The following is a 27,918-nucleotide window of genomic DNA, read 5'->3' as shown; positions in this document are numbered from 1 at the left end:
CTGAGGAAGAAGACAAGGGAGGCAAAGAATAAAGGCAGGAGGGTGGTAACATCCGAATAGTGGCTCGGCACACCTAAAGAGATCATAAGAAAAGATAACAGAATGTAATAAATACATACAAACATTTTTTTTTGGGGGGGGGGGGGGTAATGTGCGGAAGCCAATTTTGTCAAAACGGTCTGAACACACTGAGCTGCAAAATTATTATAAAAATGTTTTACAGGGAACACAACGAAACACGAAAGTATGTAGCTTGTCATCAACGAGGGTGAGTAAAATATTTGTTGGCAAGTCAAAATGTCGCTGATGGTGTAGCGATACAAATGCCTGACTTGTGAGTAGGCAGCATGGGATCGGTTCCCATTCCGTGACGGTGTGGATGTTGTGGTTGTGAGTGGTTGTTTGTCTCGATATGTGCCCTGCGACTGACTGGCGACTAGTTCAGGTTGTAGTCTGCCTTCCGCCTCAAGTCAGCTGGGAAAGGCTCCAGCAAACACTCAGCGACCCCGTTCAGGATAAGCAGTGTTAAAAATGGATGGACGGATGATGACAAGTCACAAAGTCATCATTGCTTTTAAGCAGGAACAGATACATACTTGAGTTAAGCCTTCTCTATCCGACTTCATAGACTGTAATTGAAGTATGCATTCACACTGTACGCCAGGGGTGTCAAACTCATTTTACACTGTGGACCACATACGGACTCGGTAGATGTCAAGTGGGCCGAACCATTAACATGATACCATGCTGTGCTATGAATCACCAAAATCTCATCTCTTTACTTTGTTTTGGTCTCAAGAAGCATTGATTGGCGCTTTCGTATCATTTGCTGCGTTGGGTCTATCTCGGTGACAGACTGAGACGACTGTTTTCTTCCCCGATCAAAACAATGTCTTCTACTGTGATCAAAACAGTGTGCCCCCTAGCGGATAATCCAGGAATTGCATTTTATTTAAAATACTCATTCTGTGTCTTTAATGCATTTTTTCCACTTTTAAATTATCCCGCGGGCCAGATCGAACCTCCTTGGGGGCCAGTTCCGGCCCACGGGCCGTATGTTTGACACCACTGCTGCACACTGTAATCAATAGTTTGTAAGCAATCGTTACGATGCTTGTGATGACTTCAAACCAGATCATTTGGTCAGCAATTCCAAACGTCAAAGTGGTGCGGATCATTTTCATTTTTCACGCTACATCTGATCCAAATAACAGGGGAAAAAAAGAACCAATCTGCGTTGACCTTAATCAGAAAAATGGCAGTGTAACTCACTACTAATAGAAAACAGATGTGACCGACTTGCCAAACTCATCTTCAACTTACTAAAAGCTAGTATGTCCCTATATGACCGGTGTCAGAATTTGGTCCACGTTGCCGGCAACAAGTCAAATTTATTTACAGTGAGGGTTGTATAAGACAGTACAATTGTAGGAAAGGAACCATAGGTTTGTGCCGATTTGTACGAGTAGAGCAGCTGGAGCATTGTGGTGTAAATATAATACACAAGGGCGAAGCACAGAAAATGAGCTGAGAGAATGTGAGCGGAATGAGGATATGGGAGGGATTTTGATCCTATGGCAGAACAAAATAGGGCATGAAGCAACGTGCTCTAGCTGCTGTGCTGCATCAGGGAAGATATCATGTTCAGAGGAGGAATCTGCCGTTATCATTGACACACACAGACACACAGGCGTGCGTACTGAGCTGATGTGGCAATGATCGCTGATGCCATCGGTGGTCTATTTCTACACAGGTGTTGCTTTAGAAGAGTGGAAAAGGCAGTTACTCTGCAAGATGCTGTATTTTCTTGCGCATTTTACCTTCAGCTTTTTTTTTTTTTTTGGCCTTTATGGTATCCATATGGTAAATCCACCATGGGTCCATGTTGTCCAGTTGTGTTTATACACATCCACAAGTGCTGCATGGTACAAAAGGAAATCTTCTCACAATAAATGAGTTGGATTTTCTTGAAAAGTTATCACTAAAGCTACTTAAATCATCAATCAAAAAATACACTTAAAAAAATGAATTCAATAAAGTGCATGACTGAATATTTCAGAAACTGGCAAAATAGATTTTAAGTGCTCCAAACCTTTGTGCCGGTGCATACCCCCACCCCAAAAAAGTTGGGAGCACCAGTGAAAAAATGGTTAGAACCCTGGACAAAAAAATATGTAAAGTAGAGTAAATGATTTAAAATATAACTCTTTGGGTGTGGGCCAAAGAAAAAAAATAAGAACATGAATCATTTTGGACACATTAAACGTTTCAATGTCCTCTTCCACTTTATACTTTTTATTGTGTTTAACTAAGATGCGGATCTCGTTCTTGGTATAACATTTCCACGCATTATATATAGGCCGTCATGTGCCAGGTGTTACTCAGTGTATTTCATACATTAATGGTGACTGTTGACACCTAATTTTAACCCTTCCGTGCACAATTTATGATAACCTACTTGTGGATTTTTAGAGATTTAGGGCGGGGATTCATCCATGTGGGAGTAACTTTTGAATATCTGTCCACTGCGGTGAACGCCGTACCAGAAAGTGTTAAGGCGTAGAAAAAAAAAGTAGTGTGTTTCCAGTAACATGAAATTTCAGCATAGGGTCGGTAGGTCGGACAAAGTTTTTTTTTTTATCTTTTTTTTTTCCATCAAAAAATTAAACAAAATAACGATAAAACGTAAAACAAGAAGACATTGAACACGCCATTCCGCGGCCGCGCCGCCGCCACCCATTTCGTTTTCTCCCCGCTCCGGACTCGGGGAGCCGGGGCGCGCCGCCGCCTCCGCCAACGTCCTCCTCCGCCCTCGGTGTTTACTCGGCCCATGGTGTTCATCAAATAATTCGCAGATTTTTTTTCGATACATCAATGGATGCTACTTTCTTAACATTACGGTGCGAGCATGCAACTGTAACACAGAAAACGCGGTTTAAACTGTCGTCGCAGATCGCGGCCGCCGCCATGTTTCAATGTTGTTGACAGACGACAGGGCAAACGACGCACGCGCTCAACTTGAATATCGCGAGAGTTTGCACCGATGTAAACCCTCTACACAAAAATGTAGAGGGTTGTTTGAAAAAAAATGCCGACCGTAAAGTTTTTTTCGACGTAGAAATTCTCGGTCGGTCGGGTTACCGGAAACACTCTCCTTTTTTTTCTACTCCTAACTTGCCTGCTGCAATCAGACTGAGTTCAGTGAAAATGTATCTTTTACTGTCAGTTGGCTTTCTCCATACAACGTTTTGGTTCATTGAACCGAAGACATGGCAATTCGCTTTCGTCTTACGTACAATGTCACTCTCAGTTTGTCTGTAATGCAAATGAGATGGACGAAGAATGGCATTAGGCCTGAATGTAGCAATGAATAACTGCTTAGGAAACTGGTCATTCTGTCAAACCCTACAAGCTATGTCTTAAGTGTAGTTTGACAATGTTTAGAAATGTACAAGAATTTCATGTCTTCCCAGCTCGAGGGTTCCTGCAAACAAATTGTGTGGTAGCTTGAGAAAAAAACGATATGCAGCTCCTATATGATAGTCTGCAAATCGAAGAGCAGCAATGCAGAAATGCGACACATCGTTGACAGTCCCACAAACGCATTTTTTTTCCCTCTTTGTGAACTTCCTCTTCTCTTTTACTTATTCTCTCACTTCTGTTCTCCTTTTTTGAGCCCTCCCCCCTTTCAGTCTCAGGCATGTATCATATGTCCATACCTCTGCAGAGGCCGAATTCCTCTTTGCACAGAGTGCACAAATGGGGCTTTTGTAATCCAGTGACCGATAAAAGACAGTATGTTGTGCAAATGAACATTCTCGGTCACTGTTTGGTCGAAGCGAATCGAATCTTGACACGGTCTATGAATCGACATACTGCTGAGGGCGCTGGCGTCAGCTCTCCTTATCAAAACGCACAGACGCACACACACACTCACACATCCAGAGTTGTGCACGTGTCCCTCGTCCAGACAGCGTGCACAGTGGCCATTGATGCATTCAAACAATATGCACACATATGCAGTCACACTGGCCCGACTGCTGTACACACCGCTTCACATATGCGCGCATGCTCAGAGAATTGTGATAACATGGCTCAGACAAAAGACAGGACTGTTCTGCTTAAGCGTCCAAACGTGTCTTTGTGCACACACACACACACACACACACAGTTGGCGCGTCACAGGTCTAAATGCATTGAATTGCATCACAGCAGAGGATTTTTACATAGAGAAAACAGCCCGGTCCATTTAAAAAAATATATATATATTTTTTTTAAATACTACAGTTGATTTGTTACTGTTCTTTTTTTTTAAGCAATTTTTTGGTGCTGATTTTCAGTACAAAGTGAATGGGTGAATTGTGGGAAATGATAATAGAATACAGTACAAGAATCAAAGGACAGTTCTTCGGCCAATGAAGATACTTGTTTAAGAATATCCATCCATTTTTTCAGATCCGCTTTAGTTCAATCAGCCTGCCATGCATGTTTTTGGAATGTGGGAAGAAACTGGAGTACCCGGAGAAAACCCACGCAGGCCCGGGGAGCACATGCAAACTCCACACAGGAAGGGCGGAGCCAGGATCGAACCCATGATCACTGTGTGGTCGACACGCTAACCACTGGAGAACCGGGCCGCCCGTGTTTGAGAATATGATGTTTTAAATCATCTATTTACAGTTTACAGTCCTGAAGAAAACAGCCTCCCTCACTTAGTCAATGCAGGACCACAAATAATTCCAAGAATAGTTTGTGACATCCTATTTCCTTCTCAACATCTGTCGTCAGCGGCCCGCTACCACAATAGCTGAACAGGATGCCGTCGCTTCTGTTCCGAATCGGAGCCTCACAGATGGAAACGATCGTCATGACAGTGTGATTCATACAGCTTCCTGCACGTTCATGACGCAGCAAACGTTGCCACCACTGGGAGGACCACCAAGCAACCTTTTTAAAATACAGTACACATTTTTAACCACACGACCCACTGCGGGCATTCTGTCAACAACTTTATACAGCCATTGTGTATTGAAAGTATTGGGACACCCGGGAAAACGTTATCGTTCAGCGGTTTGTCAGTTATTCGGGAAGACTCTAATAAGAGGAAATACTCATATACTACTGTCTAAAATACTTGGAATGTAATATGCAGTTTCCCCAAAGTATTTCTTTTCTGCAAGATCAAAGCCAATGGAATTGTTTTAAGCTTTACTGCACATGTCGAAGCCATCAACTATGGGTTTTCTTTAGTGAATGTCTCCTGGGGGTTTCAGAGGGACAAGTATGGGCAAGTTGAGTGTTCATTGCATCGGAGGGAATGCTCTGGGCCTTGCGTGTCTATGAACCAAGCATGTTGTTTCTTGCACAGACTCTTGAGTAATGGGCTGTCTGCACCACGATAGTCTTGCATAAGTGCCAAATGGCGTTCTACATAATGATCAAGCAACATGCTTTACGTTAACAGGCAAATGTTTTCTTCTCCCAGGTCCTCAATGCACAGAAAGCTGGGTACAAGGCGGCCATTGTTCACAATGTGGACTCCAATGACTTGATCAGCATGGGCTCCAATGATCGTAAGTTTGCTTGCACCGTCTCCTGCATAACCATCCGCCATAGCTGCCTGCTCACCAAGCTCGATGACGCTCGAGTTGAGGAATCCCTGTCAAGTCCCAGGATGTTTCTTGGAATGTTGTGATGCCCCACAGTGGCTGAGCACAGCCTACTTTCGTCACCGTGATAGTATCTGTCCCCTGTCCTCACTTGAAAGGGCGCACCACAGTCATGAAGGTGCTTTTTTTTTTTTTGCCCTGTTGCAGACCTGCCAAGCATGTTTCTTGTTTCTGTGTTGAGACCTGCCACATTTAATCATGCCCTCCTTTCACGCCCGCCTGACAGCTCCTGGTATTTTATGAGTGTGAAGCTCCTGTGATTGGTGCAAAATCATGCGCAGTAGCTTGGTCAGATGTGCAGAGGCCACAAACGACATGGTTAACTACAGCTCATCCCTTGCCGTACACCAGGGGTGTCAATCTTATTTTGTCGTCTGCCACATTTGAGTTACTGTTTCCCTTGGAGGGGCGTTATGACTGAAACCAAATTTAAAAAGTCAATAATAACGGCTCATTCAACTATTGTTTAAGTTACTGTAATGTAATGTTTGGTTACAAGAAAATGCTTACAATATGTCTCGTATTTATTACATGGGAAATTTTTCAATGTTGGTTTTAGCAAGCATCATGCAAGTTGACATGCTTGATTTGCTTCCGCGCGACACATAAAATGATGTGGCGGGCCGGATCTGGCCCCCGGGCCTTGAGTTTGACACCAGTGCCTTACACGCTGTCCCCTTTGCTTGCGCCCACCGCTGCAGACAAGTCAGCTTTGTTTGAATCATGTTCAAGCTTGGCAACATTTTGAGAAGTCACCGTGGTGCTATAAATGGCAATTGGATCTTCAATTTAGATTTTATGTCCGATAGATTGAACACCAGTCATTCAAAAGTATGTTTCACATTTTGGATTGAGATTTTCACTTCACAATAATACCGGACAGCCAAACTGAGCCATCCGGGAGAGAAATCCTGTGGCCTTTGCCATAAAAAGGCTCTCATGACTGGTGACACCCTGGTGTCAGTTCAATGCGTGGAGGAAGCCATGCACCACTTGCTACTCCAATAATGACTGTATTAACACAAGGCTTCAGTATAACTAGTCTGATAAAGTTAAATGGGCTTCAAGTCATTTTTTTAAATTTCCGTGTCTTGTTTGTAGTGGACATAATGAAGCAGATTGATATTCCCTCCGTGTTTGTGAGTGAAGAGACGGCCAACTCTTTGAAAGAAGACTACCTATTTGACAAAGGGTAAGTTGATGAAGTGTACGATACAGAAAAAGGCATTTTTTGCAGTTTTTGCAGATCGCTCTTACTCGTTCATTTTGTTTTAGGGGGCGTGTGATTCTCATGCCAGATTTCAGCCTTCCATTGGAATACTACTTGATCCCCTTCCTCATCATCGTTGGAATCTGCCTCATCCTCATTGTTGTCTTCATGGTAGGTTCTCTTGTCCACATTCCGAGTTGGAACAAAGATTCTCCAATAGATCAGACTGTTGGAAGTCATGCATCTGCGGTTGATTGGTTCAACTTGCACTCACTTAGACCTCAGAGATCAATCTACTCTAACCAGGTTGCACTACTAGAGCGCTAGGATATAATGATAAAGTAAACAGAAACCTTTTCTGCTTTCTTTGTCGCTAGATCACAAAGTTTGTCCAAGATCGACACAGGGCTCGGAGGAGCCGCCTCCGCAAAGATCAGTTGAAGAAGCTTCCGATCCACAAGTACAAAAAAGGTCAGTGTCTGTCCTGTTTTTTTCTTTTCCCGCGGGTATGGTAAAGACTGATCTCCATATCGCATGTGCTTTCTCACCATTTGACCCAGATGAGCGTGATAGCAATGCACTCCGACATATCATTCTTCCATTTTGGCGCTAATCGGATTATTATCGTCTCAAAGGTTTTTTTTTTCTTTTAAAGCTCTCCCTGGGTGATCAGAGGTATTCCGAGTGGAGAGTGGACACATGACTGATGGTTAAGAATGTGTTGTCGGGCCAAACTGGGAGGAAAGTAGTTTCTCACTGTTGAGTGGATTGAACAGTTGAGTTTTTTTGGTGACACGTAAGCCACACTTTTCCTTTTTCCCTAATTGGGACTGTTCGGTTGATCACAATCCAGCTCAGGTAAAGACTGTTTAGTCAGCTATGTAAATAGAAAACATAGCAACCATACCAGCGAGAGTGTGTGTAATTTGCCCATCCGTCAAGTAAAACAATAAGCGGCCGTGTGTGAGAGTGTGGTGTGTTCACAATACTCATAAACAAGAAAGATGACATTCTCTCTTCCGAACATTCTTTTGTCGTAATGCGTTTTTTTTTCCCCCCAGTGCTGCTCGGTATTTTCTTCCCACTCAATTAATTTAAAAGAAAGAAGATATGTCTCTTTCAATCTGGCACCCTAGCGAAAGCGGACAGAAAAATGAGACGTGATGGTATTTCTCTAATTACAGTTTAGACTTGGTGAAGCAGAATGTGGCTTGCTGTCCAAGGTTATTTTGTGCTCTCTCTTCCAAGGGACTGACAATTGTATAGTATGTTAAAGTCAGTCCAGAGGGATAATTAGTAAGTCGTTACCCTACTAACATCATTGCCGAAGCCATTTTTAGCTTCAATAAAAAAAATAAAAAATTTAAAACACAAAAAAATACCAATGTGCTTGCTGAAAATTGTTTCTCTTGTTATTCAAAAAATGTTCAGATATGACTAAGTGTGATTAAAAAGTCCTCACATTTGCTTGACACGTGAACCTTAAATCTAGCATTAAAAGCTATTGAAGAAAATTTATACCAAACCGGAACCCTTGGTGCAAAACAAGGCGATTGAAAGACAATCTGAACTCTACACAAGAAAATGAAGCAACAGATGAGACACTCTTGTAATCAGGATATTGCTTTGCGCACATTTTATTTGGGTTTTTATTTGATTGTGACTCTTAGAAAAGACAACGGTGCAGCTACTTTGGTCCCTGCAGGGGATCTTTTAAAAGCGAGTCGCATAATAAGGAACTCCCTTGTAAATCTGCATATTGAGGAGGCCATGCTGCTGTTTCCCATGTGAGCCAAATGCAGCATGAGTGCTCAGTGGCTTTCTGTATCGGTCTGATGAGACGGCTGGGCGGTGGGGGGTTATTGGGGGGGGGGGGGGGGGTTGCTGCAGTCCTGCCAGCTGAATCAGAGTATTTGGTGACAGGGAGGAGACACCAAATGCAAACGTAATCACATTTAGAGCAGGCTTGCTTGGAAGCAAACCAAATGATGACTTAAGAGTACGTAGGGGACCCACGAGTGAGCAATGTGATGGGATTCATTAGTTGGTGCTTATTTGATGAAGACCGTTAGCGGAGCCGGCTAGTCGAAAACATACGAAGCAAAGCAGGAATTAGCCATTGGAGGTTACTTGGATCCAGGTACTGACAGTTTGGGGCCAGGCAATGTCATTAAGTCATTAAATCAATTATTTATATTACATTTTAATGAGCTATCTGTTATGTATACTGGCATGCATTATAAAGACAAATGTCTAATATTTAGGCTCGCACATGGTGCTGAAAAACAGATGATTTGAGAGAGCCCTTGCGATGATTAACAGACTAAATTTGTGTGTTGCAAACCGGTACTAATTTGTAATTGATTGTACGTTCCAGAAAAATTAACCTTCAAAAACAATGACATTTAGTGTTGAAACATTACGAAACAGTCATGCTATCAAGTAGGACTGAACAGTTAAGTGAATTAAAATCGACATCGCATTGTAGTGGAATGCAATTTCCAAATCTCAAAGGTTTGCAATTTTGAAGAAAATATAGGGCTTCATTTTTTTAAACTATATATATATATATATATATATACACACACACACAGTGAAACTTCTCTACAACGAAACCTACATGGGTGAAAATATCCACTAGTGTGAAAAAATCTTCATGCATGAAAGCCATTCCCACTTTTCGGCTCCCCCTACAACGAAAAGTCACCCTGTTGCGTAATACGAAATCTTTTTCCCTGCCTTGCAACGAGATACACTACAACAAAAACAAGCCTTCCGCAAAAGTCTAATCCAACCTCAGCCTGCCACAGCCACCAGTCCTGCTTTGCTCTGAAACAGCAATAGCAACCACCACACTGGTTTCCACGTGCTCAGTAGTACAGGAAGTGTTTGTTATTGTTAGTTTCAGACACAGCACGAATGTTGCATTGCTAAAATGGCCACAAAACGGACCTTTGCAGACCAAGGAGTTAAGAAAAGCTTTAATGCTTGAAGACAGGATAAAAGTAATAAAAATGAAAGATGGAGGAAGCAAAGTAAAAGACATGATGCAATAAATCGATTTACTGTCAGTAAAAGAGAATGCTGATCGTAAATTTTGCAATTTCTTTCCCTTTTTTCTTTCTACGCTGGCTATATCAAGTGTATGCTCATACTTCTGCACTATTGGAATAAAAATAGAGTACACATATATGTTTTGTGTGTGCGTGTGTATGTGTGTTTACATCCATCCATCCATTTTCCGAACCGCTTAATCCTCACTAGGGTCGCGGGGGGAGCCGGAGCCTATCCCAGCCGTCTTCGGGCAGTAGGCGGGGGACACCCTGAATCGATTGCCAGCCAATCGCAAGGCACACAGAGACGAACAACCATGCGCGCTCACACACACACACACACACACACACACACACCTAGGGACAATTTAGTGTGTTCAACCAGCCTGCCATGCATGGTTTTGGAACGTGGTAGGAAACCGGAGCACCCAGAGAAAACCCACGCACGCCCGGGGAGAACATGCAAACTCCACACAGGGAGGCCGGAGTTGGGATTAAACCGGTACCTCTGCACTGTGAAGTTGACGTGCTTACCACTGGACTACCTGGCCGCCCTGTGTGTTTACATCTGAGATAAAATTTGCTATAGTGAAAAGTCCCCTGTTGTGAAAGATTTCTTGCTCCAAACATGATTTTGTTGTAGAGGAGTTTCACTGTATATATTTATTTATATGGTGTGAGGACAGCACTGTGGTTGACCGGTTAGCATGTTTGCCTCACAGTGCAGACTGCAGGGTTTGATTCCGGCTGCGGCCTTCTTGTGTGGAGTTTTGCATGTTCTCCCCGTGTCTGTGGGTTTTCTCTGGGAAGTCCGGTTTCCTCCCACATTCCAAAAACATGCTTGGCAGGTTAATGGAACTCTCTAAATTGTGCCTAGGTGTGACTGTGAGTGCAAATGGTTGTTCGTCGGTGTGTGCCCTGCAATTGGCTGGCAACCAATTCAGGGTGTCCCCCACCTACTGCCCTAAGACGGCTGGCATAGACTCCAGCACGCCCACGGGCGTATACATTGCAGGCTGTTCGAATTTGGATGCTCCATTGAAAAACACTTTTCAATATAAGAATGAGAGAATTTACTTTACACAATGCGCTTCCAAAAAATTGGCAAAATGGACCAAGTGTCAGATTTCCATAAATGGTGTACAGTCCGAAGGTGGGGTACAGTGGAAGTCTATAGTGCCCGTGTAATCGGTGCACAATAGCAGCGTGAGACATAGGATCTGTGTCAATGCATTGGATTATGTAACGGCAGCTGCCGCGCCTGTCAGCGTCGCGCTGCCATTTTAATATCTTTGGTTGCAGTGTGATTGCAGAGCCTTGCATCATCCTCGCTCAGCTTTAGTGTCAGTCCACTCGGTGGACAGAATCCCCAACTTCTGTTTATAGCAAGAGGTCATGGCACATATTTGAAGGTCCCTCCTTCCCAACGCTGACCTCTATCTTGATGATTGCGCGTGCGCGCACACACACGCACACGCCCGCACGTGCACACACAGTGAACAGAGCAGCTGCAGTGTTTCACGACACGGGCACAGAGCAGCGCTCTGATTCAGCGACACATTACACACTTCTTCCACTGAGTCTCCTTGCTCACACGCTTCACACTGCTGATCCGAAGTTCAGTGGGACAGCGTGGCTCCTTCGAGAGACGAGAACGCTGTCGCAGGGCTAGCTGAAGAGAGAAAAAAAAAAGTCAGAAGGAGGGGACATGAATTGCGATGACTCCTATGTGGTTTTTATTAGTCCGTTTTCAGGAATGCCGGGAATTTTAGATGTGGCCAAAATGCCTTTTGAGAGGAAAGAAAAACTTTTGGGGCAATTCAAAGCACACTTGTATGTAGGGCAAAATGTTCTGATGAGCTCCAATGGAATACCTTGCTATTGGGGAACGATATAGTATCGTATTTGCATGTACAAGTGTTTGTGCACACAGTTTATAATTCCTTTCCTGTCTAAAAAAAAAAAAAGGCACCAGACCAGTTTGTCGAGTCTTAAGAAAGACTGCGCAGGTTTCATGAATATCAACTTCCTGTTTTGGTCTTTGGGTGGTTAGGTTTGCAGGTGGGGAAATGCAATGCTTGCACATGATGTGCATCGATAATTGAATCCCCAATTTTACACACGGAAACAATTAACTATGAACAATTCTCTTGTAGTTTTCACTAATATAGATAGAAAAATAGTTAAATAAGTGAATATGTGTATTGGGTTATTATTGTGGTTGTAGTTGTGGTTTGCTGTGGTGTGGAACGTTATTGTATCAAGACATGTTGTCAGTGTATTGTCCAATAAATACCTCTCCATCAGTGTCAACATTATTACTTTTGTACAGTAAAAATAATTGATATAATAAAGGCCTTGTAACGTATTTCTTGGGATTACTAATGTCTGCCCATACATCAGAATGATTGTGATTTATGGGTGTTAATTACACAACTACAGAGAGGTCGGGCATTTGGTGGGGAAAGGTCTTTATACAATTACATCGTTATATTGTTCCACAAATTAATAACAATGCTTTATTCAAGTCAATGGTCAGCATGCAACTGTGCCTCGTGTGTCATCTGAATTCAGTTTTCTCTCTGTATCTTAATAACATGACCAAAAATGATTAAAAAAAATATCGAATAAGAATTTTAAAAATCGTACATACGGCGATAGCTGCATTTTGTGAGTGCAACTTGCGCTGACCAACACATCAGAGGATGTATAAACTCAGACATTATGGTGGACAAGCTAGATGGCCCTGAGCGTTGAATTTGAAATCTGTTTGGGCAAGATAGTTGCCAGTTACTTCAGCCACCAATACTGATTCTGAAGGCGACAGCAACACGTAGGGACTGAAATTTGGACAAAAACATCTGACATCCACATACGGGTGCAGCCAAGAGAAATGCTACAAAATGACGATGATAGACTGTTGGGAATGAATCCATTCTACTTCTTAGAACAAAGATTCAAATTTAGCTTGTAATGTGTAAAATGATATGGAAAGTTGCACAGGCAAGTCAGAATGAAAAACTGTAAGACTGCACTTCTGACAGACTGTATCGGTGCTGCTCTTCTGGTTAGCAACATGGTTCAAATGGGCGCCGCATTTGACTCTTGAGTGGTCTTGTGGTGAATCATAGTGCCACCTGTTTTTATCCTTTGGGGATAAATGCGCCTATTTTGAGTGTATTACACAACCGGGGATTTAAATGAGTCCTGGTGTTAGTAGGAGTGGAGGCCACTGATTTTGGGAATGTGCTTCTGTATTTACTTTTACCTCCACACACAAATAAGCACCTCAACTCAAGTAGACGCTTCCACGGAGGGGAATGGATCTTTCAATTGATTGAGTTCATGGATCCTAATGTTCAAACATGAACATTTAGGAGTTGAGCTCATGGGGAAATGTGTTGCTAGCCAAAAGAGCAACACCTGCCGAAGCTATTCAACAACCCATTTGTGAAACGAAACTGTGTCGTATTATCCACTATTAGAATGTTCGTACAATTAAGTGTCTGATAACTTCCGGAAATAACTGAACACTACATGATGAATTCGGGTTGTGTTCTTGAGCCTCTGGTCCACAAAGGAAGTCAATGTGATCTGGTAGTTGCGGGGGGGGGGGTAATGAAGAAAATTCAATTAAAACACGGAAAACAAACTCAACTGTTAACTTATGGCCAAGAGCAAGTTTAGTGGATTGTCTTATTTGTCTTGCTACCCAAGCTTGGGCCTGAAAGTTTGACAAGAACAGATGAAGTGAAAACGTTGCCTTTAAGTTTCAGTTGCTGACAGAGGAATAAAAAAGGAGGAAGGAGGAGGGTGGTGGTGGTTGTAACTGGGCCTCCATATAAGGTCACATGCGGCCCTGGCGTAGACAGCAGAGGAAAACATGCTCACTTTGAGCTTACGTAAACAGAGAAGCTCACAAGAGTCCAGCCTCCTTCAAGCACCCACTGGAAGAAAGGCAACTGTGGAATTTGAAAGGGGAACATGTTGGTAAATTCCTCAACTCACATCTTTGACAGGCTTGGATGTAAGGACATTTTTGGAAGAGTCATACCAAGATTGTGAGGAGAGCGATAAACACTGTTTGGAGTCAATGGTGGAATCGGTTTTGGTTCAAAGCTGTTGTCGATTGTTTTTCAGTATTGTCAAACGTGTCCATAAACACTCAAATACACTAAAAACATATTTGATGTTTGGACATTTCATTCAATTCCATTCCTCTGTATTCTATAGCGCTTTTCCTGGCGATTCAATGAGCAAGAGGCAGAATGCACCGTGGACCAGTTGCCTGCCAATTGCAAGACACATAAAGTTTCGAATATTTTTTGTTGTCAGAAGTAGCGTGAGAGTGAAAACATTGGTATGAAAGACCTAAAACGTCTTCCCGGTGTGTTAGTCGAGGCGATGAAGGCAATGGAAAAATGTGCTTTGTTTCTCAGGAGACAACTATGATGTGTGCGCCATCTGCCTGGACGAGTATGAGGAAGGAGACAAACTGCGGGTCCTGCCATGTTCTCATGGTGAGTCCAGCCTGTGTGGACACTCAAGCTGAATGAGTTCAACACTATCTGCACTTGAGCAACCAAATACAGTCGATTGCCAGACCGGGCTGGTCCGTGAGGAGAAAAAATCCACATTAGAACTGGTTCCCAATTGAAATGCATTGGAGGAGGAAAAAATTAATCCTGAAAGGTCTTTAAAAAAAAAAAATAGTAATAAACATTCAGTCTCTGTTTCCTACAAAAAATGAGGGGCACGTTTATTTTACTGCCCGAAGTCCATTCCCGTGAATATAAAATGACAAGATTCAATCGAATCATAATCCCACTGAATTGAACTAAATTGAATCATTCCTCTTTCAATTCAAGCAGTCCTTGAATCTTATTGCACCCCATGTATCGAGATACATATCAAATCGTCTTTTATCGGAGAGCTGCACACTACTAGTTAAAATGTTCAACAGGCATTTTCCACAATGCAGGCTTTTATGACTAACCCAAGACAAGCTTCCCAGTCCGGGACAACATTTTGGTGACGAATCCTGTCAAAAGCCAGGCTTTCAGAATAAAAGCTCTGGCCCCGTGGTGGCTATATGTAGTCGTTGCACTCAACTATTTGTTTTTTTGGCTAAATAAGCTATGACGTGAGCCCCAAAAGTGCCGGGAAGTTGTTTTATTATACATTCTGCTCTTATTTTGAAAATCTGATTTTGGATAGAATGTTACGCTGTCGCCCAACACGCCGATAGACGTGATGAACCCTTTTTACCTAACTTGGAAAATGCTTCAGATGTACACCCTTCAATTCAGGGAAACAAACGGTGGAGTGGTTAGGTCTAAAAAATGCGCATAAGTAAACCACGGTTCCACTGTACCCTACTTTTTGTGAGTACAGCTCGGTATGGTGTGCAGTCATTCCTGTTCGCATTGGGAACAAGCTGATGCTGTTCCCTTGGCTGTTGGCACGGCTCCAATTACGAACCACGTGTAATCAGCGATTGTCCCCACAGCCTACCACAGCAAATGCGTGGACCCCTGGCTGACCAAAACCAAGAAGACGTGTCCAGTGTGCAAGCAGAAGGTAGTCCCCTCGCAGGACGACTCTGACTCTGACGAGAGCGGCGGTGAAGAGAATGACGAGGCGTCCGAAAGCACCCCGCTGCTGCGCTCGCTAGCCTCCACCAGCGCCCACTCCTTCGGCACCATGTCGGCGGCGTCCCGCTCCGACCGCGACCAAGGGGAGTCCTCAGAGTATGAGGACGATGAGCTGGGTGAAAGCAGCGATGGCGAGGAGGAGGTCACCGTGGTAGTCCAGATGCAGCGATCAAGCCCGGAAGACCTTGATCACGACCTGCTTCGAGCTTGACCCTTTCTTGGGGACAACTCACTGTTGACCTTGATATACTCTCCTTACATATTCATAGGTACTGTATATTTGATTTCAAGATGGCGAATGAAGCGTTGAAGGAAGTCTGCTGCACACCTGTGATAGGACTACACACGCAATGACTAAGAGTCACAAATACGAGATACACTCCTACGGGCCAAGGCCATATCCACATGAGCACTGCGTAAATACACATGACCATATGTATATATATATACATATATATACACACATATACTGTATATAGATAGATAGATAGATAGATAGCAGTGGTGGGCCATGCATTTCAACCTTAGGCCTTCAGTGATGTCACATACATTAACACAATACAGAAGAGGCTCGTCAAGCAGCACTTAATTTCAGGAGCATTTAAAACCATCAAGTATGCATTCACAATTAAGAGCAGGAAACTAAATTTATAGATATTGTCAAAAATAAAAAGATGATTTAAAAATACTAAATAAAATGCCACCCAAATTACGGTGTGTGATCTTAAACAAGTCTGTCCAATAAATTGCACAATGTCGAAGTTTCATATAAGACACCAACCAAACAACAACAAAACAAACTATTCTTTGAAAATCAAGTTAATAGATCTTTTGCATTTTGAGAATAGGCGACACAATAGCAAATAACTGATGATGTTGAGCAGCTGAGATTGAACGAACTTTAGTACACGAAGGTGACTACAATGCGGCATTATGAATTGCAGGTGAGCAGATTTAGTTGATACATTTTATCTTTGTCATTTTATTTCGTTACCATTAATTTAATACTAACGAAATAAAATGACAAGAAGAAATGTAAAATAAAATTCATTTACTCACCAATGTAGTGCCTGTTCACTGAGCTGCACATCTACGCCAGTGTCCCCAAACGTTTTTAAACGTACCGTAGTTTGTAAGTGCCCAGCCGTGCTGACGTTTTCTTGCTGCCTTGGTAAAACAACTTAAATGGGTAAATCCACTGTGGCTCCAAACACCAAATCGGTCCGTTGCAAGCAATAGGCATTCCCAGCAGTACAATTTGCAGCGTTTCTCAGAGGCTGTGAGCCACGGGTACCGTTCATAATTGCTCGTCTGAAAATGACGTACAAACCCTTTTTCCTTGCTGGGAAAGGCTAGCTAGCGCAGGATTTGGGCGACATCTTTGCACAATTTCCAGCTTTTCGTGGAAGGTCCGTCTTGAAAATTGTGTGGAAAGTAGTTCCGCAATTCGGCCATTTTGGGTTAAAATGCAGTGATAGCTCCCTCTAGCAGGCGCTAATCCAATCACCGAACGCGCACGTCCAGTCTCGACGTAAGGCATTCTAGCTGGCCCAGGTGCGCAGACTCGTGATCTGATTGGCTATTGCAACCTGACTGTGCCCGTTCATTTTCAGCGCACAGGGCCCTGCTCTGTTTTATCTGAAGGCCCCGAGCAAGTTTAATTTACGTGGCAACACAAGTTAGCTGAAATATGATTGGTTAAAAACTCTACCATAATAAGTTATTTAAAATAACATTAAAAGCCACTCGACTAAGTGGAAATAATATGACGTAAAGAATACAGAGAATAATTTTGTTTACATATTTATGAAAATAAAATAACATGAATTAAATGTGTTATTGTATGAATGTTTAGGCCAGCAGAGAAGGCCTTGCTGGCCCTGAGGGTTCGCCACTGAATATATATACACACACACATATATATATATACATATATACTCTATGTAATATATAAAACTGTTGTTCTCCACCGTAGTTTTTTTATTGTACATACAGATGCAATGGCTCTGTAGCTTCTTTTTTGAAGCATGTGTTTAAAAAAAAAACAGCATATATTGAAGTTTTCACCCCACTGGAAAGAAAATCATGTTGAGAAATAAGTCAGTATTACAATAAAATTTTAATTACACAAAAAAAGTGTCATTTCATCGATGTAATGTTATGAGGGGAAAATGTTATACTGTATTTGAAATATTTTCAACAAGAAAATGATCAATTCAATTTGTGCCCACGAACCGCTTACCTTCACCGTCGCTTGATGTGATATAACTGCAATCAATCATCAACATTTACGCAACCACACCCCAATTCAAAATTGTTGCCAGTCATCGGTGAAATGAGACCTTTCGTCCCACCTGTGTTGTTGCAGTCAAAAATCTCACTGGACCCATTTTTTTTTTTTTTTTAAATGGTGGCTAACAAACGTATCTGACCCTTAATTCTGCACTGCAGCAAATGGAACCGCAACGAGGACAAGCACCATAAATTAAGGGGTTAGTCATAAGATATCTACTGTAAGTCGTAATTTTAAGAGTACCTTGCTAAACCACACAATAGTCATACCTTCAAGAGGTTGAAAAAGGAGAAAGCCATGACAGCTTCACGGTTGCGTCGTCTTCATTCTAGTAACATTACAACAGAACAGCCCTAATCATTGCTGAACTTTTCAGCACAAAACAGCGAATCCATACTAAAAAGGAATTTAACATGCGGATAAACCACTGCATGCACGTGTGCATAACTAATGGGCCTTCACTTACACAGAAGTTATTGCTTTGTTAAATTGCTTTTCCCTTTTCATTTTCTGTTGCCAGATTGTTATTGCAAATGCTGTTCTAATAAAAACATTGAAGAAAAAGTCAGGAAACACCTAATTTTTCTAAATCCATACGCTTAAAAGATGAATGACATTGCTAACAAACTTGTGAGAGCACTGCTGAATTTGAACAAACTCAAGAGCAGAACAGGAAACACTTCTCTGGTTGGAACAAATTTATTTTTGATCTGTCTGAACAAGATAAATCAATATGGCATTCTTGGTTGTATGCATGTGAAATTCAATGCATTGACAGACTATCCCAGACATAAGAAAACTAAAGTGAGAACAGAAATCAGCAACGGGGGACTTTGAAACAGATCTGATGCTTACACACGGCTTTAACAGTGGAGCTGAAGCTGCGGGGAGAGGGTGGGGGGACAAGTTATGGGAGGGAAAATTAATCCGAGAAGAGCAACAGACCTCTCTACATTATGGCACAAGATACACAGGTTCAAATCAAGAACATGTTGGTTCCATCCAACCCACCGCCCAAAGACATTACAATTGTCGGTCCTGCGCTCAGTGGACGATGAAAGAAAGGCAATTAATTCCACAGTTTCAGTTGTCAACATAGCGTAATGAGGATTTCTTCCAAATACAGTGCAGCTTCGGAAAAGGGGCGGGGACAAGGGACACCCCCCCCCCCAAAAAATAGCTCCGCGCTCACCTTCCCTGCCACTTAACCCGTTTGGTGTTTTGTTTCAACTTCCGAGCTTTTACTACATTTGGTCCTATCTGGAGGAAGGGTGGGGGGGCATGCTCCAGGTGGTTGGAAAGCGAGAGAGACCTGTCCCACAAAATGGTAGCCTTTCAGAAAACAAATTACAGGAACTGGCAAAAAAAAAAAAAAAAAAAAAAAAAAAAGAATCAAGTACCTGAGTAGGTAACTGGAATGTCCATTGATTTTTGCCGTCGTTTACAGGTACAGTAAAACTCTGCTGGATGATGGTTAACTGAAACAAAACTACACCTTGACAAGGATGTGCATGTTTGAAGTGTCATTATTTTGGGGGGTGGGTGGGGGGGGGGGCGGAAAGATGAACATGACTTTGTCCAACGTAGTAGTTGGTGGGAGAGGAGGAAGTGATGAGCAACTGCTTCAGCGCTCCCATTTATATTAAAAAAAAATAGGCAGTGGCCACTAAGAGAGCGCATACGGGACTTGTATCAATGGGCACCAAAGAAACATGAGGTGTTTGGCTTTCATTCTGCTGGTCTTTTGTCAAGTGACGAGATTTGTCATCTTGGCTATGGATTAACTACAAGGGCTGAGACTCTTTTTTGGGGGGGGGGGGGTGTCAGAAGAAAAGTCAGGAGCAACGAGGACAGGAAGTGTGAAATGCAACAGGGTGGTAGGTCGCCAGGTAGCTGGTGGGTTGGGTGGCCTGGCACGGGATGCTTCAGTAGCCAGCCTCCCTCAGGTGCTTGGCCATTTCGAATGCCAATGTGTTCAGCTGCCCTCCGTGGACACCTTCATTGCCCTTGACCAGAATCATTACTAGAACATAAAAAGGAAGAAGAGAACACAAAATGAAATGGAGGGTGAGGGAGGGGGGAATACATTTTTAAAAAAATATACATCTTTTGCGAAAGACATTTATTTGGTTCAGTTTGCCTGTAACCAAACAATTTCCAAATAACAGACACGATGTGCCCTTTGTTGTACCGTATTTTCCGCACTATAGGGTGCACCAAAAAGTCTTCCATTTTCTTAAAAGCTCACCGAACGCCTTAAAATCCGGTGCGTCTTGTGTATGGTCCTTACGGTAATGCGTCAACTCCCAAGATAGCTCCTTCCTGGAGACATGCTTCCAATGTTATAACTTGCTGTTGGTTCAGTGAACTGTGCCGCTGCTTTATTAAATAAGTTTGTGTTGCAGCTCCGAAAAAAGGAGAGCTGTGGTGTTCATTTTTTAAAACAGTCTCAACAAATACAGGTACGTCTGTCTGTCTCCGTGCCTTCTTCCGTTCGACTAGAGAGGCGTTCAAGACCGCCTCCGAAAAACGTAAACTAACGATTACTTCCATTTCTATAGCCACCCCTACAGAATTTATATTGTGATTTCATCATTTGTGAATACACAACAAAGGAATAACTACGACTGACATCTGTTGGAGCTACGATCAAGGATATACCAACGCGTTTTTCGGAGGTGGTCATGAACGCCTCTCGAGCTGACCGGAAGAAAAGAAGGCACGGAGACTGACAAAGACGCACCTGTATTTGTTGAAAAAAGGATTATCTACAGAGCCAACACTACCATCTCGGTCAAGAGGCAAACAAAAACTCAAATAGCAAAACGTGTGGTCAATAAGAGCGATTTGCCCCTTTCCATATTGGGGATGAATAAAAATAGATTGAATTGAGTTTCATGATATCGCCCAGCATGATGGCCAAACGCGTTGCAATGATGGGAGCTAAACCAAGAAGCACCAGGGCGTATGCATTTGCTGCGGACATGGCAACAGGTGAAAGTCAATGACTCGTGTTAAAACGGCTACAGTTGATGAAAGGAGGGCTTGACCTCACCCAAGACACTTGACATCGCCAGTAGCCGCCACCACCAAGAAATCCCCACCACCACCACTCAAAGGATTTTAGGAAGGGCAAGGCTTCACCACCGCTAGAATATACTTCATAAACTGTGTCTGGTTTGGTGGTGGACAAAGCTCGCTTGCTTCCAAACCCGGAATTTTTTTGTATTTGTGAAATCCTGCCGAGTGGGTGACGCCACTGCGTTGTATGCGTGCACTGCTGCGTTGTTGTTACTACCTTGTAGTAGTTACCCAAATCGATCTGTAACCACACGCCCCCCCCAAAAAAAATAACATATTTGGTACACATCCCTAGCCACTATTATTCTGCCAAAACACGCGTGGGTATCAGTCACCTGATGTCCAGAGGACTTTAATGAAATATTAGCAACAAGGCAGCATATAATTCGAGGCGGAGACCTCATTTTATGACGACATGTCTGTTGTAGCTTTTACTCATTTAATTGTATTATACAATAGTTATTAAAGTTGGGCATCGAGAATCAAGTAAACCCAGGAGTAACATTTAGGTTTTCCTGGAAGTGTTCAGATTTTAAAATTGCAGTGCTGAGTTCACCATACGGAAGCTGATGAACACCAGCGAAGAAGGACCAATAATAAATGTGTACATGTGTGACGCAACAATACACTCGTCGCTGAACAACAACTACAAGTGTGTGTGAGCGTCAAATTTAGAATTGTGGTAATTGACACTACTCGGCAGAGATATTAAGTGAATTCCAAATATATGTGGAATACAATTCGACCTATCAGCGGTGACCTTTGGCTCCGACCTTCAACCTTATAGCACACCAAAATCAGGTAATTAAACCAGGAAAATAAGTCTTCGCTTATACAACTTTATGGTAAAAGCTTCTATTACATATGTTCCTTGTGTCTCCTCAAATCCAGCTTGTCACATTTTCCTTCTCAGTGCTCAGTAGCATGCTTGAAGTATCTGCAGCATGATATTGTTGTATTTTTGAGGTTCTAAAAAGCTCTCATGAAAATTTTAAGTTTGATATTAATATACCGTTTATAAACAGGCAGTTGAGAAGTTCACAGCTCAATTCATTAACAGTAAAACATTCAAGAAATTAAAAAACAAATTCAAATGATTTCATGCCCCGCCCCGTCCTAATAAGCCCCCTCACAGAAACCATGCAAACTTCAAAAGAATAAAAAAAAGAATCTATTGAGAATTATCGGGAACCAGAGTCACCCAAGCTCAAAATGTGACCAATGCTGGAAAGTTGCTTTGGTTTTGTTTTTTAAACTTGTTTGACAGACAGAACCTGTTTCGATCCTTCTCCACAGCAATGTGTTAGTTTCATGACGACCATGCGTGAATCAAAAATTTCTCTGTTTATGGGAAATTCTGTTTTGAAATTCGAAGTTGGAAAACAAGCTTAGCATGGAACAGAGGGTGACAGTTCACTCGGGGGCATGAGGGCAAGGAACTCTATGATGGCAGTCATGTACCTCACAGCACTTACCAGTGGCAGCTTTGCTCAGAGCAATGTTGTACGTGGGCCCTCCACCTGCACATTTTGTCCGTATGTCCATTGTCCATTCCATCTCTATATTAAATCTGTCTCTGATCACAGAGCATTTTTCATTTCCTAGGGTCAGGCCAGCGGTCAAGAATGTATTGCGATCCTTTAACGATACCAATACATCAATTTCGGCAGGCTGCAAAAAAAAAACAAAAAGGTCAGTTACAACAGTATTCATCTGGTGGGTCAGAACACAAGTGTGGGTCACAGACTGGTAGCTTAAAAAAAACAACAACTCCCCAGTTTACAATGACAATAATACAAACATTTTCTGGTTACGAACAGCATGCAGAACACACATTCACAGAGTAAGAATGTCACCATGTGGCATGAGAAGGTTCACGCAGTTGCCACCCCCAAAACCTCCCCACTCTGAACATGCATCTCAAGCGTTATTACTTGGGACATATAATACACCTTCGTACCTTACCAAGTCCACCATAAAGTAAAATTTGGTTTGAGATGTTTTGTGCAACTGTGACACAATTACACAATACAAAAGTGTGCGAATGAAAGGGGGTGAGGGCCGATTGATGTACTGTAATGTGCGCAAGAGGAGTCACAGCCGCTGATGCACAATCAGCCAATTACACCGCGGAACAAAATACAATTAGGAACAAAAATAAAATGCTGTTCAGATTTTTCTGCTGATTAAAATTGGCATGCCGATTCCAAATTTGCAGTCAGGTTTTTTTTTCTTCCAGCACGGTATGTTCTTGTTTTGTTTTTCCTTCACAGCTTACCAGCTAAGTATAAATTCCACTCAATACCTGTGGTAAGTCTCGCCATCTTATTATATGATTGGAATCATCTATAGAGTCATGGCAACATGCAGTTACAATTGCGTATGGTTGGTAAGAGGTGTATGCGGCTCCCAATCATTCAGTACTATCTATGTGCAAATAGAAAGCTAGCATCATCGGAATTAAGGTGGCTTTTTTTCTTAACCTCGTAACCGTGGACATACCGTTCTAAGCTTTTATTTTTCAAAGCTTGTCACTTACATGTTTTATTTACATAAACATGTTTAGAACAAGAATCCTACAGCTCTAAAACTTAATGTGAAGGAAAAATTAAAGAAAGAAAAACTAAGATCAGTTTTGTATTCCGGGTGCACACTTTAAAACATGTACATGCAACTAACAAGTCGGGTGAGTACTGCGTGTACGTTCCTGTATATTTTATGATGACACTTCCCGAGGTACACAGACAGTACAGTAAGTAAAAGGAACACTGCAAACCTGTAACAGCTACAAAAACCAAAAAGGAAAATTTACAACACATTACATGCCGCCTTTGTCTAGAAAGCTTGTGTCCTTGAATAGTGCCTCTGAAAACACACACCACCCTGCCTGAAATCGTGATTATCGGCGATGAATTGACACCCCTATGAAGAGGTTTATCAATGTGTTTAGATGACTCACGATGGCAGCAAAGCACTACTTTTCTGTTAGCGAATGCGATGGCCTGTCTGAATGATTTGAAGCTCCTCCACTCACTTCAGTTTCTCGACACAAGGATCCCACAAGATAGCCCCAAAACAATACTTCTTACAGTGGCTTCAGTTCAAGCAGTGACAAGGTGAGTTTTTCAGGGAACAAGGGATCTGTTCCCCAACCCCCTCCCTGGTTTTATGGTCTACTGTACTAAAAATGCCGTGTGGCGCTGTCAAGTATTTCCATATCATATAATGGCATTTAAAGCGTGTGCTTTTTAACTGCATACACTTGCATTTACTGTAACGATAGAAACATCAGCCACTCTCATAACAACTAGCTTCATTGCATCCCGATCATGGCGGATACAAGCCTCTGTTCGCCGCAAATATTTTCAAATTGGACAGGGGTTGCTGTCTGTGCCTATAGCGGTTTGATCCTTATATTACCAGCAATCAGTCTTCAATTTATTTACAGCTATTTATTTTCAATTTATTTATTCAAAAGTCTTCTTTGGGGCTTTCTTCTTCTGTCAGTCATGCATGTCCATTACATGGGTGCATCCGGTGTTCATAGATATTTTCTACAAGGTGTCCATATATTTCACAGATGTGATTAAATGAACCTTTAATATATAGAATATTTTAGTTATATTTTATTATAAATTAATTTCTTGGACTTTGAATCAGGACATTAATTGCCTTTTATTACAAATGATTTTTTTGTGATGCCACCACAACAGCATGCTTGTTCAATCATTGACATTGCATTGCATCAAGACTGAAAGTTGGTGAGTCACGGATTCATAGAAGATGTAGAGAGATAATGACCAAATTCTGACACAAGATATCAGCCCAACGCAAGCATCATACAGGGCCAGTGCTGGTTCTGGCAGGGCCACAATTTGGCCCAGCAATCAAAAAAAGCTTAAGGTTGAACCTTGTTATTTTTACTGTTACTGATTAATGGGCAGAAGTGTAGAGCAAGACAGCGACAAAAAAAAGTAGAAAGCTCATGTTCTTGAATATCTAAATTTCCTGCTTCCACGTGTATCTCGACGTTCCTGTACAGCATGGTGTAAAACAATGTGTGCAAACATGGAGGATCTTGCCATCTGAACTTTCACACGTCAAATTAGTTTCTCCAGACTGGTTCGCACATCCAGCATAGCATTGTTCTGAGAACATGGGTTCAAATTCAGGCTTTGGCCTTTCTGTGTGGAGTTTGCAACTTTGCATGTTCTCCCTGTGCCTCTAAATTACCTCAGGGCACTGCATTGTTCTCCCACATTCCAACAACATGCCTGGTAGGTTAATTGAACAATAAATCATCCTTGGGTGTCAATTTGAGTGAATGGCTGGTGACTAGTTCAGGGTGTAACCTGCTTCTCGTACAAAGTCAGCTGGGGTAGTCTCCATCATACCAATGGCACCATTGAGGATAAACCGTGAAGAGATTGGATGGTGAGCTAAAACTCATCGCACGGGTCAAGTCTAACAGCAGAAGTGCAGAGTCATTGGGTAGCACCGCCCAGCACAGCACATGCTTTGTGCATTCAGGAAGCGGAAATGCAATAGTGAGATAGCCTCGCGAGATGCTTCGAAGTGTGGCCCTGTACATTCGACAAACGACAGGGCGCTTCACAGCTGCCAGTCCAAACTCTGCCCTTACAATAGCGATACGAGGGAAAACCCATTCAAAGAAAATGCAGTAACCCACAGTGTGGCCCACGCCCTGGCGCTAATGTAACACGGGGCAAAACTACACAAAGCTGGTAAATGTTTTAACAATTGCGTAGAATCGGAAAACCAATCTAGTCAGCGTTTCTTTTCACAGCGCAATCTAACACGCACACAATTAACAAAAATGATTGTTATTGAGAAGCCAGGGTAACTTTAGAAGTAATACTAACGCCAAAAAAATGAGATCATACGAGTAGAATTGTGCCACGCTAATGTTTCCAGGCACACACGAAAATAATCTTTCGGCCGTGGAAACATTTTCGCATTTCCCCTCCACGTCAACTGAATAAAAGACTGGAAGAGCGCCCTCCGGACGGCAAGTGGACAATGGAAAATTACTCAATAATGTTTAGAAGTTCACTGGTTTCACAACAAACTACTTCACCAATCAATTAAAATATACTTTTCATGCCAACAAAAGACTGGTTAAAAGCCGGCACAATTAGATACGTTCGGGAAACCAGTCACGCCTTTCGGCTTCCGGCTCAAATGCGCGGTTCCGAACGCCAAATGGCTGACGCCTCTGCTAGCGAGCTAGCCTCCCCGTGGCCGCACGGAAGCTCGCGTTAGTCACGTTTAGTCTTACCCCTTGATACTTAATCTCATTTATAAAAGCGATTCACATGAGACGTTCCAATAAAAGTAAGTTTTGAAACCGGAAGCCCAAACACGTAGACGCCATGTGTGCTACAGCGCCCGACGAGGCCTTCTCAAACACACGCGCGGGTATGCACGTTTTCTTATGAGGCTAAAAGTAACTGTAAAAATGTGAGAAGGGGCATACTAACCGTGATCTTGGCAAATTCGCCGCCGGCATATGCCGCCCAGACGTATTTGTTGTCACAGAACCCAACAACGGCCGCGTCCTTGCAAATGCCACTTCCAATCAAAGTGTCCACGTAGCCTTGCCAGGCGGACATGGTTTCTGACGATAGGTCGAATATAAAAGGAACCTGGGTCTAGAAAGTTTTACCACCACGTCTCCACCGACAAAGGAAGAGAGACTACCACTGTATGTGTCAGTTCCAGGCTCCCAGCTTTCTTCTACTCGGCACCAAAGAAAAGCCACAGCGGCGAGACAAGGGCTTGGGTGTAGTCCCGATTAGATCACTCCGCGAGGGTGGTGATTGGACCGTTGCTTCGTTGCGTAATATAAGACATGGCGGATGAATACAATCGTATACGACCTACTTTACTCTGTGATTCTACTCATACAGTCCACTCTATCACATTTAAGTGATTTTTCTGGAACACAAATGACTTATTCATGTGTATTCGTAACACGTTCGACTAAAAAAAACTATTCTATGTGACTGTTTTTAAGTGTACGCAAATGTCAAGTTTCAACACGTGTGAACAGACACCCCGACTCCACGTAAAGTACAAGTGAAACACATTGAACAGAACTGTACAAATGCACGAGAATAGAAATTCGATCAGTGTTCGTCCCGTCGATAATGGCCAACGTGGCAAAGCGAAACTTGTTCGAGCGCTGCGTGGTTGATGGAGGTTAAAGGCCGAAGTGTGGTTACGTTGGCACCAATGCCCTGACGTATCATGATTCAACGTATGTGCTCTCAGTACATTAACCCCTCGCTATAACACGATTCAGCTTTCACGGCATCGCCGTTTCATCTATTTTTTACAGTGCATTGTGTTCTGCATCCTGATTGGCCAAGGGACTGTCAACTAATATCAGCAGTCGTTGCCTCATCGCTGTACATCTTTTCATTGTCAGTTGTTTGTAGAAAAATGTTTATATTTTTGTTTGTTTTTTAATGCTTCGGAGTGTGTTTATATTTTTGTTTGTTTTTAATGCTTCCGAGTGCAAAAAAGGTTTAATATTTGGTTTCATTCAATACTGTGTTGTATTGTATCGTATATGTAATAATTGTAAAAAAAAAAAAAAAAAAGATGACTACTTCACATATTTCACTTACAGGTTCTTTTGGGGACATAGCTCCTGCAATAAACGAGGGATTACTGTATAGTCTTTCATGTCTCTGATGTTAACTGGTACACTGCTGCTGTTTCTTTTCAGGTGACAGCCAGGGGTGTCAAACCTATTTTTGCAGTTTCCTTCATTTCAATCTTAACTTTTGTTTTTTTAACCGAGGAAATGTGCTGAATCAGTTGGCTACGCCTCCTCTTAATTTTTATCACGTGTACTGTATGTGTACATTTACTACGTACACAGTAAAGTCTCCTCATTTAAAGTATTTTTCACTGTTGTTCCAGATTCTAA

The 27,918-nt window shown here is 42.4% G+C and overlaps 2 protein-coding genes across 2 annotated transcripts in view; one reads left to right on the top strand and one right to left on the bottom strand.

Moving 5' to 3' along the window:
• rnf13 (ring finger protein 13) overlaps positions 1-18,438 on the top strand; it is a 32,031-nt gene extending 13,593 nt beyond the window's left edge. The window contains exons 4-9 of the mRNA XM_086116335.1: positions 5,486-5,573; positions 6,771-6,861; positions 6,945-7,050; positions 7,257-7,350; positions 14,372-14,452; positions 15,442-18,438. Of these exons, the coding sequence (XP_085972461.1) occupies positions 5,486-5,573; positions 6,771-6,861; positions 6,945-7,050; positions 7,257-7,350; positions 14,372-14,452; positions 15,442-15,797 (816 nt within the window). The 3' untranslated portion in view covers positions 15,798-18,438. The remainder of the gene's footprint in view (positions 1-5,485; positions 5,574-6,770; positions 6,862-6,944; positions 7,051-7,256; positions 7,351-14,371; positions 14,453-15,441) is intronic.
• A 121-nt stretch (positions 18,439-18,559) lies between these two features.
• Positions 18,560-26,764, bottom strand: LOC147202217 (profilin-2-like). The gene is made up of 3 exons (XM_086115502.1): positions 26,462-26,764; positions 22,436-22,631; positions 18,560-19,902 (listed from the first exon to the last, which is right to left on the bottom strand). Exons 1-3 carry the CDS (start codon positions 26,591-26,593, stop codon positions 19,805-19,807), a joined length of 426 nt encoding a protein of 141 aa, XP_085971628.1. The 5' UTR covers positions 26,594-26,764; the 3' UTR covers positions 18,560-19,804.
• Positions 26,765-27,918: the final 1,154 nt, after the last annotated feature.

This window comes from Hippocampus guttulatus, chromosome 7 (genome assembly GCF_054856545.1).
Source record: "Hippocampus guttulatus isolate MCC_2025c chromosome 7, RoL_Hgut_1.0, whole genome shotgun sequence".
Taxonomy (NCBI): Eukaryota; Metazoa; Chordata; class Actinopteri; order Syngnathiformes; family Syngnathidae; genus Hippocampus; species Hippocampus guttulatus.
Note: the sequence above shows the minus strand (reverse complement) of the source record. Positions and strands in the feature narration are given on the sequence as shown.